General features: G+C 50.5%; 1 protein-coding gene across 3 annotated transcripts in view; it reads right to left on the minus strand.

The window, feature by feature from the left end:
• LOC125451844 (dynein regulatory complex protein 11-like) overlaps window positions 1-19,325 on the minus strand; it is a 102,488-nt gene extending 83,163 nt beyond the window's left edge. For all 3 annotated transcript variants that reach the window (XM_059646390.1, XM_059646389.1, XM_059646388.1), the window contains exons 1-2: window positions 18,235-19,325; window positions 13,364-13,691 (exon numbers count right to left, since the gene is read on the minus strand). In XM_059646390.1, coding sequence (XP_059502373.1) covers window positions 13,364-13,691; window positions 18,235-18,245 — 339 coding nt within the window. In that variant the 5' untranslated portion in view covers window positions 18,246-19,325. The remainder of the gene's footprint in view (window positions 1-13,363; window positions 13,692-18,234) is intronic.
• Window positions 19,326-19,603: the final 278 nt, after the last annotated feature.

A 19,603-nucleotide genomic window follows, 5' to 3' on the forward strand; every position in this document is an offset into this window, starting at 1 on the left:
CCATAGCTATGTAGAATGTGAGGCAGTTATGGTCACTATCACCAAATTCCTCTCCCACCACAAGATCTGATACCCTCCCCGGCTCGTTTTCGAGCACCAAGTCTAGAATGGCCTCTCCCCTCGTCGGCCTGTCAACGTACTGCGTTAGGAAACCCTCCTGAACACACCTTACAAAAACAGCTCCATTCAAATCTTCTGCTTGAAGGAGGTCCAATCATAGAATGGACCTCATAGAATAGGAGTTCCCCGATTGGGGCTGTAAAACTGGCCCAATCAGGGACCCTGGCTGATGGATAAAAACAGGAATATTACAGGATCTGTACTCCCTGAGAGCTGGCTCAGAGAGAGCTGGACCAGAGTTAGGACTCTCCCTGTGTAATTAAACGGGGACTTGTGGTAGTCAGAACTGCAGGTGCTGGAGTCAGAGATAACACAGGGTGGAGCTGGATGAACGCAGCAAGCCAGGCAGCATCAGAGGAGCAGGACAGTTGACATTTCAGGTCTGGACCCTTCTTCAGAAATGGCAGGGGCGGGGGAAGGATGCTCTGAAATAAGCAGGGGCGGAGGTGGGGCTGGGGAAGGTAGGTGGGACGGTAATAGGTGAGTGCAGGTAGGGAGTGTTGGGGATTGGACATTGAGGTGTGAGAGAAGATGGACAGGTTTTGTCAGGTCAAGGAGGCGGTGCTGAGAGGGAGGGTTGGACATGGGATGAGGCCGGGGTGGGGAGATTTTAAAACTGGTGAAGTCTATGTTTAGGCCATCAGGCCATCAGGCTATCGGCTCCCGAGGCAGAATGTGAGGTGCTGCTCCTCCAGTTTGTGGGTGGTGTCATTGTGACACTGGAAGAGACCCAGGATCGACATGTCACTCAGGGAGTGGCGGGGGAAATTAAAATGGTTTGTGCCTGAAAGGTGTTGTCGTTTGTCGTGTACAGAGTGCCGATGATCTACAAATTAGTGACTTGATCACAGGATACCAGCCTCTGTGAAGTTATTTCAGCGGCAATGAGAAAAAAACAGTTCATGCTTGAAGAACATTCACTTGTAGCCGTTGTCTCTGAGTTGGGGCAAGCATTTCTGGCATCATGCTGTTATTTGGGAAGCTCGCCTCATTCGACACTGCCTTTGAAGACAGAGCCCAGTCCGTGGAAAGAATGTGACATTGGGGCAGATGAAAAGCAACAAGTCATGCTTCTGTGATAATGGGAACTACAGATGCTAGAGAATCCAAGATAACAAAGTGTGGAGCTGGATGAACACAACAGGCCAAGCAGCATCTCAGGAGCACAAAAGCTGACGTTTCGGCCTAGACCCTTCATCAGAGAGGTTTTGATGCTTCTGACAGCTTGTGGACCCACAGCTTTTTCAGTTATTAGTGGTCTAACTTTCCCTGAGGTACCAGATTCTAAAATTTTTCAAGAGTTGACAGATTTAGTTAAGGAATATTATAACCCCAAGGATCCTCTAATTCTGAGATGGTATTGGTTTTACTCAGCAATTTGATAACCAGTAGAACCCAAATCAGGATTTTTGATGAGGTTGAGCTGATTGACAGAGGCATGTGACTTTGGTTTAACCCTCAATGAGATACTGGTTGGTGTGTGGGATTAATGATGTAACCATGCAGAAGTGCTCCTAGCTAAAGCCCAACTGGAACTTCCAGCAGGTACTTCAACTGGCTTTGTTATTGGAAATGTAGAAACATAGAAAATAAGTGCAAGAGTAGGCCTTTCGGCCCTTCAAGCCTGCATCACCATTCAATACAATCATGGCTGATCATGCAGTCTCAGTATCCCCACTCCCATCCTCTTCCTGTACACATTGATCCCTTTAGCTGGAAAGGCCACCTCCAGCTTCCCCTTGAATATATCTAATGAACTGGCCCGAAATACTTCCTGTGGGAGAGAATTCCACAGGTTCACAATTGAATGAAGAAATTCTTCCTCATCTCAGTGCTAAATGGCTTACCCCTTATTCTTAGACTGTGGCTTCTAGTTCTGGACTTTCCCAACATCAGGAAGCTGGACATGAGCCATGCTGTTTACGATTACAGTTAGGTGAGAATTCCCAGAAATATACTACATTTAACACCCATAAGGGTTTGTATCAGCTTGTGGCTGTAAATAAGCCTGTTGGGCTGTAACCTGGTATTGTGTGACTAGTGGGGAGAAGCAGTGGCAGTATTGGGCTCGATGCCCAATGCAAGGTAGTGGCTGGGGGCTTGGTGAGTTCCCAATGCCTGCTGTGTGGATTGAAGCTGAGGCTGAGCTAGTGAATCATTGGCCTGTTCCATCTTCCAGAGGGCAATGGAGAATATTTCACGAGGTCTACCCCGGTCACCATTTACCTGGATGATAATAATAACAGGGAAGACCAGTAAAGAATATTTAGTGATCAGAGATAATGGGAACTGCAGATGCTGGAGAATCTGAGATGACAAAGTGTGGAGCTGAATATTTAGTGAACTCTAACATAGTGCTTAAATGTTTCTCCCAGGTAGGCGGACACCTTAGAAGGGAAAAATGCACGTTGCAGGCACTCCAAGTGAACCAGTTGGGCTGCAGAATTGGCAAGACCGGGTAACACTGTTGGAAGACAAAATGAGGAGGGTCAAGAGGTGCCCTGGCTCCCACGTCTATCCCGGAGCTTAGGTGTTTCCTTTGGCTTGTTAAGTATTACACAAAGTTCATACGTAACTTGACTTCCGTCCCAGCACCTTTGCAGCAACTCTTAAAAATGGGTCAGCCTTGGAAATGATCGCATAGTCAAGCTATAACTTTCAGGGAAGTGAAGAAACAGCTATCATCCTCTGAGGTGTTGGCACACCACGGTCCCGAACAAGATCTAGTATTGACAAGCAATATCTCCCCTTAGATATCGGGGTAGTGTTGGCAGACCGGTGGTGTGATTGGGAGGAACCCCCAAGAACATATGCTTCCAGGACTTTGGCTGATGTAGAGAGCAAATACGTCCAGATTGAGAATGAAGGTTCAGAGGTGATTTGTGGTGTGAGAAAGTTCCACCAATACTTTACAGATGTAAGTTTGTAATAGTAACAGACCACAAACTCGCTGCTCAGGTTATTCAAAGAGGACAAAGCAGTGCCTCCCATAGCTTCAGGGTAATTCAGCAGTGGGCTCTAATACCAAGTGCGTATAATTACATCAGAGATAATGGGAACTGCAGATGCTGGATAATCCAAGATAATAAAATGTGAGGCTGGATGAACACAGCAGGCCCAGCAGCATCTCAGGAGTACAAAAGCTGACGTTTCGGGCCTAGACCCTACCGCCTCCCCCTCTCTCCCTATTTATTCCAGAACCCCCACCCCATCCCCCTCTCTGATGAAGGGTCTAGGCCCGAAACTTCAGCTTTTGTGCTCCTGAGATGCTGCTTGGCCTGCTGTGTTCATCCAGCTCCACACTTTATTATCTTGCATATAATTACAAGTTGGAACACTGTCCCAGAGCACAAGGAGTAAATGCGGATGCATTGAGCTGCCTCCCACTGGCAGAAACACCCCCCCACCGGTGGTACCAGCACTGGAAGAGACTGTAATGATTTTAAACTTTCTGCACACACTTCCAGTCACCACTGACAACATCCGGCTTTGGACACAACAATATCTGGTTGTGGCAAAACTGAAACAGCTGGTGATGATGGGGGAAACCAAAGAGCTGACACAACTAGGTCTAAACCTTTTCTGGACCCAGTGAGGCCAGATCGCTATAGAGGACAGCGTATTACAGCGGGGAGTGAGGGTGATTGTCCTGAGCAAAGGTCACTACCAGGTACTGGCTGAGGTCCACCTGGGTCATCCAGGGGTTTCCAAACTGAAGATATTGGCGAGAGGTTATGTCGGGTGGCCAGGACTGGATGCCAACATATCCACGTTGATGGGCCAGTGCACAGAGTGTCAACAAGAACAAGAATTCCTGCGAGTCGCTCCCCCGCAATTTTGGGAATGGCCAGGGAAATGCTGGACTCAGTTACATGTCAAGGATGTGGGACCTTTCATGGGCCTAATGTTCTCATTCATTGTGGACGCCCACTCAAAGTCTGAACGTGCACAGAGTACATTCACCAAACACGGGGATGACAATAAAAAAGCTGTGAAAATCTTTTGCAGTACACAGGCTCCCGGAAGTGTTGGTCACAGATAACGGGACATCATTTACCAGCTGGGTTTTTGAGTTTCTCCAAAAGCCAAATGGCATTCGGCGTATAAGGACAGCTCCATACCATCCATCATCCAATGGCCTGGCCAAACTTTGAAGGCAGGCTGAAGGAAACAGCCTACATCTTCACTTAATACCAAACTGTCCCAGCTCCTCATTGAATATCAGACCACCCCTCCTGTGATGACAGGCATAGCTCCGGCTGAGCTGCTAATGGGGAGAAGACTCTGCACCAGGTTAAATCTGATCTTCCTGGACCGGGTAAGGTGCGGGGTGGGGGTGTGGGGTGTGCTGGAGGAGGGTGAAACAGTATCAGGAATGCCAACAATGGACACAAGACTCTGCTAAGTGTGAGAGACAGTTTAATTCGGAGGAGAGGAGTTTGGTGTAGGAACCATAGGAATGGCACTGGATGTGTAAGAGGTACGGTTGATACAAAGTCAGATTCAGTGACATACAAAGTTCGGGTGGGTGAGGCGATCCTGAACAAGCATGTGAACCACGTGGAAGGTGTAACTTCACAAACAGGGCAGGAATGAAACATGCCTGGCCCCTGAGAACAGCTGTTGGGTTCTACCATGGGTTCTACCCTCCGTTTAGCACCAGAGAAACCTCTGATGGTGAGATGGTAACAGGTGGATGTCACAGCCTCAATGCCTTTATCGCCTGAAGATGAGGATGAATTTCTGCCAAGATGCCCCGGGCACAAGAGGCAGGCTGCCCCCCGGTACACACTGTATCTGAGGCTGAATCAGAGGAACTGAGCCTGGTGTGAAAATACCCTAGGTGGGCCGACAAGAAAAATAACAGACTGACTTCCTCTGACCCGAGGAGGGAAGGAATGTAGTAATTATAACAAGATCGGCCAAGTGCACCTCATAGAATATGAGTTCCCTGATTGGGGCTGTTAATCTGGTCCAATCAGGGAGCCCTGGCTGACAGATAGAAACAGTAGTTTTGTTCACTCTGAGAGTTAGCTCTGAGGGAGCTGGATCAGTGTCCTGGACTCTCCCTGTGTAAGTAAAGGGGGGCTTCATTTTCTATTCATTTGTGGGATGTGGGCATCTTTGCTGGGCCCAGCAATTGTTATCCATCCCTATTTGCCCCCTTGAGAAGTTGGGGGTGAGCTGTCTTCTTGAACTGTTCCAGTCTGTGTGCTGTGCGTTGACCCACAATACCATTAGGGAGGCAATTCCAGGATTTTGACCCAGTGACAGTGAAGGAACGGCGATATATTTCCAAGTCAGGATGGTGAGTGGCTTGGGGGACAGCTTGGAGGGGGTGGTATTCCCATTTGGTGACAGTATACCAGCCACTGTGGAGTTATTACAACACTGACACACACAATAAAACAGATCTCCAGTCAGAATCATATTTCAGGTTGTGGGATCTTACTGTGCACAATAGTCACTGCTTACCGACTTGCAAATTCCCCTTAATGCCCAGGCTATTTCTAATCCCATTTTCCAGCATTTGGCTGATAGGCTTGTGTTCCTCGGTATTGCAAATGTACATTTAAATATTTCCTTAACATAACCAGGGTTTGTACCTTGAGGCAGTGAGTTCCAGATTCCTCCGATCCTCTGGCAAAAAGGTTTCCCTCACATCGCTTCTGAACATCCTGCCCCTTACCCCTACCACTGCAGTCATTGATCACTGTAGAAAGGGGAGGAAGTTTCTTCCAGTCTGCACTGCCCCTGCGCCTTATCATGTTATACAGTTCAATCGTGTTTCTATCAGTGCCTGCTGCTCCAAGGAAAATAACTCCCAGTCTGTCCACTCTCACTTCATCATTGAAATTCTCCATCCCCAGGCAACAACCTGATAAACCTCCCCTGTACCCCCTCCAGTGATATCACATCCCTCCGATAGTGTGGATTCCAGAACTGCACTCAATGCCTGCACTGTATAGAACACATTATGCAGACCCAGCATCAGCTCCTGTAGTGGTTGGAACTAGATTGACCCTGTTGACTATGTGATCCTTGATTGGGGTTGTTAACCTGGGCCAATCAGGAGGACCCTGGCTGACCAATATTAACAGGGGATTTAGAATCTCCTCAATTCAGGGGACTGACTCCGAGCTGGCTGGCCACAGCCAGTGTACTGCCCACAAGTAAATAAAGGGTGGCTTGGTAACAGGATACCAGCCTCTGTGCAGTTATTGTCCCCCTCCCTGCTCTTAAACACTATGCCACAACAAATAAAGGCAAGTATCCTATATGCTTCCTTCATCAATTTATCTATCTGTCCCACTACCTTACATGACTGGTGTACATGCACGTCAAGATCCCTCTGATCCTCATGTTTCCCAGAGTCCTCTGGTTCATCAAGTATTCCTTGCCTTGTATGCCCTGCCCAAATACATCATCTTATAATTATCTCGATTGAATTTCATTTGCCACTTAACAGCCTATCTGACCAGTCCATCAACACCCTCCTTAGCCTCAGCTATACTCCTCACCATTTACCACACAACCAATTTTCATTTCCACAAACCAACTGATCAACCTTCTATATTCAAGTCCAGATGATTTATATATACCACAAACAGCAAGGGCCCAAACAATGATCCCTGCAGGACCCCTTTGGACAGAAGCTTACAGTCACAAAGACACCCCATGACCATCATCCTCTACTTCCTGCCACACAGCCATTTCTGGATCCAATTAATTATTCCTTGTCACTGATTTCTATGTGTACATCATCCCCCTCATTAGTGAACACTGACACCAATAACCAACAAGACTTCTCAAAGATAATGGGAACTGCAGATGCTGGAGAATTCCAAGATAATAAAATGTGAAGCTGGATGAACACAGCAGGCCAAGCAGCATCTCAGGAGCACAAAAGCTGATGTTTCGGGCCTAGACCCTTCATCACAGAGGGGGATGGGGTGAGGGTTCTGGAATAAATAGGGAGAGAGGGGGAGGCGGACCGAAGATGGAGAGAAAAGAAGATAGGTGGAGAGAGTATAGGTGGGGAGGTAAGGAGGGGATAGGTCAGTCCAGGGAAGACGGACAGGTCAAGGAGGTGGGATGATGTTAGTAGGTAGGAGATGGGGGTGCGGCTTGGGGTGGGAGGAAGGGATGGGTGAGAGGAAGAACCGGTTAGGGAGGCAGAGACAGGTTGGACTGGTTTTGGGATGCAGTGGGTGGGGGGGAAGAGCTGGGCTGGTTGTGTGGTGCAGTGGGGGGAGCGGACGAACTGGGCTGGTTTAGGGATGCAGTTGGGGAAGGGGAGATTTTGAAACTGGTGAAGTCCACATTGATACCATTAGGCTGCAGGGTTCCCAGGCGGAATATGAGTTGCTGTTCCTTCTTCCACTTCACCAACACCTTCCACCCCAACCTTCAGTTCACCTGGGCCATCTCCAGCACATCCCTCACCTTGCTGGACCTCTCAGTCTCCATCTCAGGCAACCAGCTTGTAACTGATGCCCATTTCAAGCCCACCGACTCCCACATCTACGTAGAATACACCTCCTCCCACCCACCCTCCTGCAAAAATTCCATCCCCTATTCCCAATTCCTCCGCCTCCGCCGCATCTGCTCCCACGATAAGACATTCCACTCCCGCACATCCCAGATGTCCAAGTTCTTCAAGGACCACAACTTTCCCCCCACAGTAGTCGAAAACGCCCTTGACCGCGTCTCCCGCATTTCCTGCAACACATCCCTCACACCCCGCCCCCGCCACAACCGCCCAAAGAGGATCCCCCTCGTTCTCACACACCACCCTACCAACCTCCGGATACAACGCATCATCCTCCGACACTTCCGCCATTTACAATCCGACCCCATCACCCAAGACATTTTTCCATCCCCACCCTTGTCTGCTTTCCGGAGAGACCACTCTCTCTGTGACTCCCTTGTTTGCTCCACACTGCCCTCCAACCCCACCATACCCGGCACCTTCCCCTGCAACCGCAGGAAATGCTACACTTGCCCCCACACCTCCTCCCTCACCCCATCCCAGGCCCCAAGATGACATTCCACATGAAGCAGAGGTTCACCTGCACATCTGCCAATGTGGTATACTGCATCCACTGTACCCGGTGTGGCTTCCTCTACATTGGGGAAACCAAGCGGAGGCTTGGAGACCGCTTTGCAGAACACCTCCGCTCGGTTCGCAATAAACAACTGCACCTCCCAGTCGTGAACCATTTCCACTCCCCCTCCCATTCTTTAGACGACATGTCCATCATGGGCCTCCTGCAGTGCCACAATGATGCCACCCGAAGGTTGCAGGAACAGCAACTCATATTCCGCCTGGGAACCCTGCAGCATAATGGTATCAATGTGGACTTCACCAGTTTCAAAATCTTCCTTTCCCTCACCGCATCCCTAAACCAGCCCAGTTTGTCCCCTCCCCCCACTGCACCACACAACCAGCCCAGCTCTTCCCCCCCACCCACTGCATCCCAAAACCAGTCCAACCTGTCTCTGCCTCCCTAACCTGTTCTTCCTCTCACCCATCCCTTCCTCCCACCCCAATCCGCTCCCCCATCTGCCTACTAACCTCATCCCACCTCCTTGACCTGTCCGTCTTCCCCGGACTGACCTATCCCCTCCCTACCTCCCCACCTATACTCTCCTCTCCACCTATCTTCTTTTCTCTCCATCTTCGGTCCGCCCCCCCCCCCCCCCCCCCCCACCCCGCCGCCAACTCTCTCCCTATTTATTCCAGTTCCCTCTCCCCATCCCCCTCTCTGATGAAGGGTCGAGGCCCGAAACGTCAGCTTTTGTGCTCCTGAGATGCTGCTGGGCCTGCTGTGTTCATCCAGCCTCACATTTTATTATCTAAGACTTCTCAAAGGTCTGAATAAACCTGAATATTGATGAGGCAGTGAGCAATGTGTGGGTAGTGAGGGCAGGATGGATGTAAAAAGTGCACACATAAAGAATGCAAACACTGAGTGTGATCAATGTAAGAGTGAACAGTGAGCAGTGTAGATGTGAGCAGAATGAGTGTGAACAGGTTGTGGATAATAGGTTCTGTGTGTTTTACTGTTTGCCGAATTCACATGGAGCTCTGCTGCCCTCCTGTGGCTACATTAATCAGTAACTGTAAAGAACTGAGAATGATGGATGTAATGAGCATTCAAAGACAGAATCATAGAACATAGAACATTACAGCACAGTACAGGCCCTTCAGCCCTCGATGTTGTGCCGACCTGTCATACCGATCTCAAGCCCATCTAACCTACACTATTCCATGTACGTCCATATGCTTGTCCAATGACGACTTAAATGTACCTAAAGTTGGCGAATCTACTACCGTTGCAGGCAAAGCGTTCCATTCCCTTACTACTCTCTGAGTAAAGAAACTACCTCTGACATCTGTCCTATATCTTTCACCCCTCAATTTAAAGCTATGCCCCCTCGTGCTCGCCGTCACCATCCTAGGAAAAAGGCTCTCCCTATCCACCCTATCTAACCCTCTGATTATTTTATATATTTCAATTAAGTCACCTCTCAACCTTCTTCTCTCTAATGAAAACAGCCTCAAGTCCCTCAGCCTTCCCTCGTAAGACCTTCCCTCCATACCAGGCAACATCCTAGTAAATCTCCTCTGCACCCTTTCCAAAGCTTCCACATCCTTCTTATAATGCGGTGACCAGAACTGTATGCAATACTCCAAGTGCGGCCGCACCAGAGTTTTGTACAGCTGCAGCACAACCTCTTGGTTCTAGAACTCGATCCCTCTATTAATAAAAGCTAAAACACTGTATGCCTTCTTAACAGCCCTGTCAACCTGGGTGGCAACTTTCAAGGATCTGTGTACATGGACACCGAGATCTCTCTGTTCATCTACACTACCAAGAATCTTACCATTAGCCCTGTACTTTGCCTTCCGGTTACTCCTACCAAAGTGCATCACCTCACACTTGTCTGCATTAAACTCCATTTGCCACCTCTCAGCCCAGCTCTGCAGCTTATCTATGTCTCTCTGCAACCTACAGCATCCTTTGTCACTATCCACAACTCCACCGACCTTAGTGTCGTCTGCAAATTTACTAACCCATCCTTCTACGCCCACATCCAGGTCGTTTATAAAAATGACAAACAGCAGTGGACCCAACACCGACCCTTGCGGTACACCACTAGTAACTCAGGATAAACATTTCCTGTCAACTACCACCCTCTGTCTTCTTTCAGCAAGCCAATTTCCGATCCAAACTGCTATATCTCCCACAATTCCATTCCTCCATTTTGTACAATAGCCTATTGTGGGGAACCTTATCAAACGCCTTGCTGAAATCCATATACACCACATCAACCGGTTTACTCTCATCTACCTGTTTGGTCACCTTCTCAAAGAACTCAATAAGGTTTGTGAGGCACGACCTACCCTTCACAAAACCGTGCTGACTATCCCTCATCAACTTATTCTTTTTCTGGATGATTATAAATCCTATCCCTTATAACCTTTTCCAACACTTTACCAACAACTGAGGTAAGGCTCACTGGTCTATAATTACCAGGGTTGTCTCTACTTCCCCCTCTTGAACAGGGGAACCACATTTGCTATCCTCCAGTCGTCTGGCACTATTCCTGTAGACAATGACGAGTTAATGATCAATGCCAAAGGCTCGGCAATCGCCTCCCTGGCTTCCCAGAGGATTCGAGGATAAATCCCATCCAGCCCAGGGGACTTATCTAACTTCACCCTCTGAAGGATTTCTAATACCTCTTCCTTGTGAACCTCAATCCCACCTCGTCTAGTAGCCTGTATCTCAGTATTCTCCTCAACAACATTGTCGTTTTCTAGAGTGAATACTGTTGAAAAATATTCATTTAGTGCTTCCCCTATCTCATCTGACTCCACACACAACTTACCACTACTATCCTTGATTGGCCCTCATCTTACTCTCGTCATTCTTTTATTCCTTAAATACCGTAGAAAGCCTTAGGGTTTACCCTGATCCTATCCGCCAACAAATTCTCATGTCTCCTCCTGGCTCTTCTGAGCTCTCTCTTTGGGTCTTTCCTGGCTACCTTGTAGCCTTCAAGCACCCTAACTGAGCCTTCACATCTCATCCTAACATAAGCCTTCTTCTTCCTCTTGACCAGAGATTCCACCTCCGTCGTAAACCACGGCTCCCGCACTCTGCAGCTTCCTCCCTGCCTGATAGGTATATACTTATCTAGGACAAACAGGAGCTTTCCCTTGAATAAGCTCCACATTTCTACTGTGCCCATCCCCTGCAGTTTCCTTCCCCATCCTATGCTCCCCAAATCTTGCTAAATGTGGAAACGAAGAAGCTGCTCTATTTTTGAGAAATAATGGGAACTTCAGATGCTTGAGAATCTGAGATAACAAGGTGAGGAGCTGGATGAACACAGCAGGCCAAGCAGCATCGGTAGAGCAGGAAAGCTGATGTTTTGGGCCTGTTGTGTTCATCCAGCTCCTCGCCGTGTTATCTCATGCACTACTTTTGATCCTGTATTAGAAAACATTTTGTAGGAGAACATTTATTTTGGGATGAATGGGAGAGGGAAAGCGGTTACAGGCCAGGATGGTGCTTTAAGCTGGGCTTCAGATCGGTATGACAGGTCGGCACAACATTGAGGGCCGAAGGGCCTGTACTGTGCTGTAATGTTCTATGTTCTAAAAGGGTATAGTTACAAGGACCTTGGAAAATCCCTGTCTGATTACATGCAGAGACAACATAGTTTAATAATAAGGAAACAGGCCATTCAGCCAAACAAGTCCACACCAACCCTCTAACAGCAACCCACCCAGACCCATATCCAATCCACTGAATCGACTCATCCCTGAATATTATGGATAACTTAGCCTGGCCGATCCATCCAGCCTGCACATCTTTGGACTATGGGAGGAAATCCATGCAGACACAGTGAGAACATGCAAACTCCACACAGGCAGTCACCCGAGGCTGGAATTGAACCTGGGTCCCTGATGCTTTAAGGCAGCAGTGCTAACCACTGAGCCACCGTGCTGCTACAAAGGATAAAGCTATTATTCGATCTTGTAGTTTGCTGTGTAGATACAAGTTCTAAACATTTGGATTTTTACAAAGTTTTGATAAGGAGCCACCAAAATTGTTTGTTACACAAGCAGGCAGCTCATGGACCTAGGGTTAGAATTCAGCACAGAGAGAGGAGTGGGGGTCTCAGGCAGGAGGAATGCTGCTTGGCCTGCTGTGTTCATCCAGCCTCACATTTTATTATCTAGGAATGGGACATTTCCTGGTTTGCAGCCCTGGGGATTGCTGGCCCTTGTTGGAAAGATGGTCAACTTCAGTGGCTCTCTCTGATCTGCTCAGTGGGAGTACTGTGAACAGTTTTGGTCTCATTATTTAAGGAACAAGATCATTTCATTGAAGGCAGTTCAGAGATAGTTCACTGGGATGATCCCTGGTATGGAGGGATTGTCTGGTGAGCAAAGCCTTAAACAGATCGAAACTCTGCTCACTCAGGTTTAGATTTATGAAAAGTGATCTCATTGAAACACAAAGGATTCTTAAGGGGCTTGACAGTGGAAATGCTGAGAGGGTGTTTCCCTGCATGGGATAGTCTAAGACCAGAGGGTATAGTCTCACTGTAAAGGGGCACCAATTTAAGACTGAGATGAGGAGGAATTTCTTCTCTCAGAGGGTTGAGATTGTTTGGACCTCCTTACCACAGAGAGCTGTGGGGACACAGGCCTTGTATGTTTAAAGCTGAGGTAGATATTGATCAGTCAGGAATCAGTGTTTACAGGAAAGGGCAGGAAAGTGAAAGTGAGGAATGTTGGGTCAGCCATGATCTTATTGAACAGCAGGGCAGGCTCGAGGGGCTGAATGGCCTCCCCTTGTTGCTATTTCTTATGGTTTTATGCATCTACACACAGACAGATGCACAGGCAGACTCTCTCACACACACACACACACACACACACACACACACACAGAGACACACATAGACAGATGGACAGACAGACGCTCATACAGACAGACGCACATAGACAGTAACATAGACACACAGACACACACACAGACAGACTCACAGACAGACGCACAGACAGACACACAGACAGACAGACAGACACACACACAGACAGACACACACACAGACACACACATAGACGCACAGACAGACGCACGGACACACAGACGCACACACAGACAGACGCACAGACACACATAGCCAGTGCTGGGGTCGCTCTCTCCATACGCACCGGGGTCAGTTTCAGGTCCTGGATCACATCATCCATGAAGTGAAACTCAGAAAGTCCTTTATCAACCATCTCCCTCCGCACCTCGATAATCCGCCCCATCACTCCTTCCAGGAGCATCTCCACCACCTTCCACTTCTGAGGATGAGCGATCTGATCATGGACAACCTCCAGTTTGCGGAATATCCGGATGTATTTGATGTAGAGATTGTTCTGGTGTCGGGAAAAGGCTGCAGCGTCTTTGGTTATGTCCAGGGTGGAGCTGGCAGACTCCAGTTCGAGAATGTCATTCAGGGCATTTTGAGCTTGTTGAAAGAGCTGGTTGTAGGTGCTGAGAGTGGGATAGAGACGCTGTCACAAACTGACAATAAATTGAGGTTTCATTATCAAAATCCAACCCGTCAGACACACACAGAGCTCTACATTCCTGTTCCAGAGAGTACAGGCTGCCTCAGAACAGAGAGAGCTGCCTAGGCACGCTGGCCAGAACAGCATTGCAGGCCCCATGGCCACCCCCTTTCCAGCAGATGTACCCCATTCTGAATATTGTCCGGGGAGATGACTGTGCAGGGGAGAGAAGTGAGGGAAGGGAATCTGCTGTGCAGAAAGGGAAAAGGAAGAACTGCAGGACTACAGTGGCATCTTCACAGGTGATGTGAAAATTAGAGGGTGGTAAATGGTGGGAAGATTGCCTTAGATTATGGAGGGATAAAGATGGGCTGTCAGGGCCACATTGAATTCAATCTGGATAAGTGTGCAGTGATGCATTTGGGCAGGGCAAACAAGGTAAGGGAACACATGATGAAGAGTAGGAGCCTGGGAAGCACCGAGGATCAGAGGGACCTGACTGAGCATGTACAGTCGTCCCTTAAAGTATCAGCAAAGTTGGTTAAAGTAGTTAAGATGGCATTTGGGAGACTTGCTTTTATTAGCCAAGGCATAGTGTTTAAGAACAGGTTAGGTTGGGTCACAGAGAGAATATTGTGAGCAGTTCAGGAATCCACATTATTGGAGGCATGTAACAGCACTGGAGAGAGTGCAGGGAGATTTGCCAGGATGTTGCCTGGGGCTGGACAGTTTCAGGATTGGACAGACTGGGATGATTTCCCTAGAGCAGAGGAGATTGAGAGGGGATGCGAATGAAGTGTATAAAATGATGAGGGACACAGAAAGAAACATGTTCCCCTTGAGGGAGGGATCAATGATCAGGAGCACAGATTTAAGGGAAGGGGCAGGACGTTCAGGCAGGATGTGAGGAAAACCTTTTTTCACCAGAGGATGGATCTGGAACTCACTGCCTGTGAGGATAGGGCAGAGACAGAAACCCTCATCACATTGAAGACGGTTTTAAATGTGCCCTTGTGATGTCAAGGCACACACAGCTATGGGCTAAGGGCTGGGAAATGGGGCTAGAACAATGAGGTGGTTGTTAATGATTGGCACAGAATTGTTGGGCTGAAGGGCCTTTTTCTGTGCTGTCAATGTCAGTGACTCTACAATGACAGTGAGAATTGAGATTGTTCACGGTTGAGTGAGAATATCTCCAGTTTTATTTTGTATAAAAGACAAAAACAGAAGTTGCTGGAAAAACCCAGCAGGTCTGGCAAGATTAAGTGGCAAGAAAGTCAGAGTTAATGTTTCAGGCTGAGCGACCCTTCCCCAGAACTGGACCCAAAATATTAACTCTGATTTATTTTCACAGATGCTGCCTTAACTGCTGAGCTTTTCCAGCAATTTCTGTTTCTCTTTCTGATTTACATCATCTGCAGTTCTTCTGGCTTTTAAATTAATCCTATTTAAATCAAAACTTTGTCAGATAGAACTTAAACAGTGTTAAAAGGCGAGTGGAAGTTGAAGGTATGTGCATGGAGTGAGCTGTCGGAGGAAGTACTGGAGACTGGTACAGTGACAACATTCAAAACGCACCTGGATGGGGACGTGAATGGGAAGGGTTTAGTGGGATATGGGCTAGAAGCTGTCAAAAGGGACGAGTTTAATTTAGGACATGTGGTCGGCATGGATAAAATGGGCTGAAGGGTCTGTTTCCATGTTGTACAGGTTTATGACTCTAAGGGTGTTTGATGGGAACAGTGCATTGCAGCACTCCCCCAGCACTGACCCTCCGACAGTGCACACTCCCTCAGCACTGACCCTCCGACAGTGCCCGCTCCCTCAGCACTGACCCTCCGACAGTGCCCGCTCCCTCAGCACTGACCCTCCGACAGTGCCCGCTCCCTCAGCATTGACCCTCCGACAGTGCCCGCTCCCTCAGCACTGACCCTCCGACAGTGCGGCACTCCCTCAGCACTGACCCTCCGACAGTGCAGCGCTCCCTCAGCACTGACCCTCCGACAGCGCCCGGTCCCGCAGCACTGACCCTCCGACAGTGCCCTCTCCCTCAGCACTGACCCTCCGACAGTGCCCACTCCCTCAGCACTGACCCTCCGACAGTGCCCTCTCCCTCAGCACTGACCCTCCGACACTCCCTCAGCACTGACCCTCCGACACTCCCTCAGCACTGACCCTCCGACAGTGCCCTCTCCCTCAGCACTGACCCTCCGACACTCCCTCAGCACTGACCCTCTGACAGTGCCCTCTCCCTCAGCACGGACCCTCCGACACTCCATCAGCACTGACCCTCTGACAGTGCCCTCTCCCTCAGCACTGACCCTCTGACAGTGCCCTCTCCCTCAGCACTGACCCTCCGACACTCCCTCAGCACTGACCCTCCGACACTCCCTCAGCACTGACCCTCTGACAGAGCCCGCTCCCTCAGCACTGACCCTCCGACAGTGCCCTCTCCCTCAGCACGGACCCTCCGACAGTGCCCTCTCCCTCAGCACGGACCCTCCGACACTCCCTCAGCACTGACCCTCTGACAGTGCCCGCTCCCTCAGCACTGACCCTCCGACAGTGCCCGCTCCCTCAGCACTGACCCTCCGACAGTGCCCTCTCCCTCAGCACTGACCCTCCGACAGTGCCCGCTCCCTCAGCACTGACCCTCCGACAGTGCCCGCTCCCTCAGCACTGACCCTCCGACAGTGCCCTCTCCCTCAGCACTGACCCTCCGACAGTGCCCGCTCCCTCAGCACTGACCCTCCGACAGTGCCCTCTCCCTCAGCACTGACCCTCCGACAGTGCCCGCTCCCTCAGCACTGACCCTCCGACAGTGCCCTCTCCCTCAGCACTGACCCTCCGACACTCCCTCAGCACTGACCCTCCGACAGTGCCCGCTCCCTCAGCACTGACCCTCCGACAGTGCCCGCTCCCTCAGCACTGACCCTCCGACAGTGCCCTCTCCCTCAGCACTGATCCTCCGACACTCCCTCAGCACTGACCCTCCGACACTCCCTCAGCACTGACCCTCCGACAGTGCCCGCTCCCTCAGCACTGACCCTCCGACAGTGCCCGCTCCCTCAGCACTGACCCTCCGACAGTGCCCGCTCCCTCAGCACTGACCCTCCGACAGTGCCCGCTCCCTCAGCACTGACCCTCCGACAGTGCCCTCTCCCTCAGCACTGACCCTCCGACACTCCCTCAGCACTGACCCTCCGACACTCCCTCAGCACTGACCCTCCGACACTCCCCCAGCACTGACCCTCCGACACTCCCTCAGCACTGACCCTCCGACACTCCCTCAGCACTGACCCTCCGACACTCCCTCAGCACTGACCCTCCGACACTCCCCCAGCACTGACCCTCCGACACTCCCCCAGCACTAACCCTCCGACACTCCCCCAGCACTGACCCTCCGACACTCCCCCAGCACTGACCCTCCGACACTCCCTCAGCACTGACCCTCCGACACTCCCTCAGCACGGACCCTCCGACACTCCCCCAGCACTGACCCTCCGACACTCCCTCAGCACTGACCCTCCGACACTCCCTCAGCACTGACCCTCCGACAGTGCCCTCTCCCTAAGCACTGACCCTCCGACACTCCCTCAGCACTGACCCTCTGACACTCCCTCAGCACTGACCCTCCGACACTCCCTCGGCACTGACCCTCCGACACTCCCTCAGCACTGACCCTCCGACACTCCCTCGGCACTGACCCTCCGACACTCCCTCGGCACTGACCCTCCGACACTCCCCCGGCACTGACCCTCCGACACTCCCTCAGCACTGACCCTCCGACACTCCCTCAGCACGGACCCTCCGACACTCCCTCAGCACGGACCCTCCGACACTCCCTCAGCACTGACCCTCCGACACTCCCTCAGCACTGACCCTCCGACACTCCCTCAGCACGGACCCTCCGACACTCCCTCAGCACTGACCCTCCGACACTCCCTCAGCACTGACCCTCCGACACTCCCCCAGCACTGACCCTCCGACACTCCCTCAGCACTGACCCTCCGACACTCCCTCAGCACGGACCCTCCGACACTCCCCCAGCACTGACCCTCCGACACTCCCTCAGCACGGACCCTCCGACACTCCCCCAGCACTGACCCTCCGACACTCCCTCAGCACGGACCCTCCGACACTCCCTCAGCACTGACCCTCCGACACTCCCTCAGCACTGACCCTCCGACACTCCCCCAGCACTGACCCTCCGACACTCCCTCAGCACTGACCCTCCGACACTCCCTCAGCACTGACCCTCCGACACTCCCCCAGCACTGACCCTCCGACACTCCCTCAGCACTGACCCTCCGACACTCCCTCAGCACGGACCCTCCGACACTCCCTCAGCACTGACTGAGTGGTTATATTAATTCACTAATTGGATCAGGGAGCTGCTGGCTGAGCCCAGCGTTTATTGCCTGTGCCGAATTGCGTTTGAGAAGGTGATGGCGAGCTGTTTTTATGAACCACGGCAGCTCCATGTCTCTGTTTGCTGCGAGATGCACTCAGTGTCTGACACTAACCTATGAGACATGTCTCCAGCAGGTAGTCACCGATCTGTCTTGTGCAAAGGTTCACTGCTTACTGTTCCTCTGTTGCCGGGCCGTTACTGCTCTCTGCTCGTTACTCTGGTCCTCACTCTCCGATCTTGGCCTCTTCTGATCACTGGCTGTCCTTTAATTGTTTCTGCTTATCAGTCATCAGTTACTCATTGGCGAATCACTGATCAATTTCTGTCCTTTTTCTCGTCACTGATGGTCACTTAGTGGTCAGTTCTTGGCCACTTAGTGGTCAGTTGCTGGTCACTGTGGTCAGTTCTTGGTCAGTTGCTGCTGTAAATTCTCTGTGCTGGTGGGTGCTGGGTGGGGTTTGGGGTGAATGGTGTGTTCAGCCCTGCCACCAGAGAGTAGCCACTCTCTCTCACTGAGCTCAATGAGCTAACTTTTTCCTCTAATCCTCATGTCCTCAGAATCCATTCCTAACTAAACACCCACTAACTGACACCATCAATTCCACCCCCTTCCACCCCCCAGCACACTCTGATCCTCAAGCCCCTCAGGCTCATTAATAAGCAACCCTCCCTCTGCCTCTAAATCTCTCCTCTAGTGACTCACACAACTCAATCCAACTCATAGCCCATCACCCCACTCTATTTCTCTCTATGTGAATCTCAAACTCTCTATCTCCTCCTTCTCTTTACTTTCTCGCCCTGTAACTCTTACCTCTCTCCCTGTCTGGCTCTGTCTCTCTCAGTCTCTCTATCCACTTCCTCTCTGTCTCTATCTGTCACTCTCTCTTCCTCTGTCTCTGTCTCCCACAATCCGCAATCCTTCTGATCCCTTTCTCTCTGTCTGTGTGTGTCACTCTCCCTCCGTCTCTGTCTCTCACTGTCTCTCTCTTTCTCTCTGTCTCTCTCTCTCTCTCACTTCCAAACCTTTCTCTCCCTCCTTCTCTGTCCGTCTCACCCTCTCTGTATCTCTCTCTCTCTCTGTGTCTCTCTCTCTCTCTCTGCCTCTCTGCCTCTCTCTCTCACTGTCAATGTCTGCTCAGTTGCCCACCTGTCTGTTTTGCCTGGCCTCGAGTCGGGACATGTTCTCTCTCTATATGTCTCCCTCTCTCGGTTAATCTGCGGTTTGTTTACTTGGTCTCCGTGGAGACCAGGACAATACACAAGCTGGAGTTTGAGAGGAAGCCCTGATTCATCAGGAAAATCATCAAAACCTGCCCCGTGCTCGACCCAACCACAAAACTGCAAATCCCCCAAATAACAGTGAATCCCACAGCAGCCAATCTCAAAGGAAAACCAGCAGATAGTGAACCCAGCAGAGCCCTGTACAAGTTGTCACTTCACAGAACACACTGCCATGAACAGTCTAACACAGTTCTGAAATC

This window comes from Stegostoma tigrinum, chromosome 5 (assembly GCF_030684315.1).
Source record: "Stegostoma tigrinum isolate sSteTig4 chromosome 5, sSteTig4.hap1, whole genome shotgun sequence".
Taxonomy (NCBI): domain Eukaryota; kingdom Metazoa; phylum Chordata; class Chondrichthyes; order Orectolobiformes; family Stegostomatidae; genus Stegostoma; species Stegostoma tigrinum.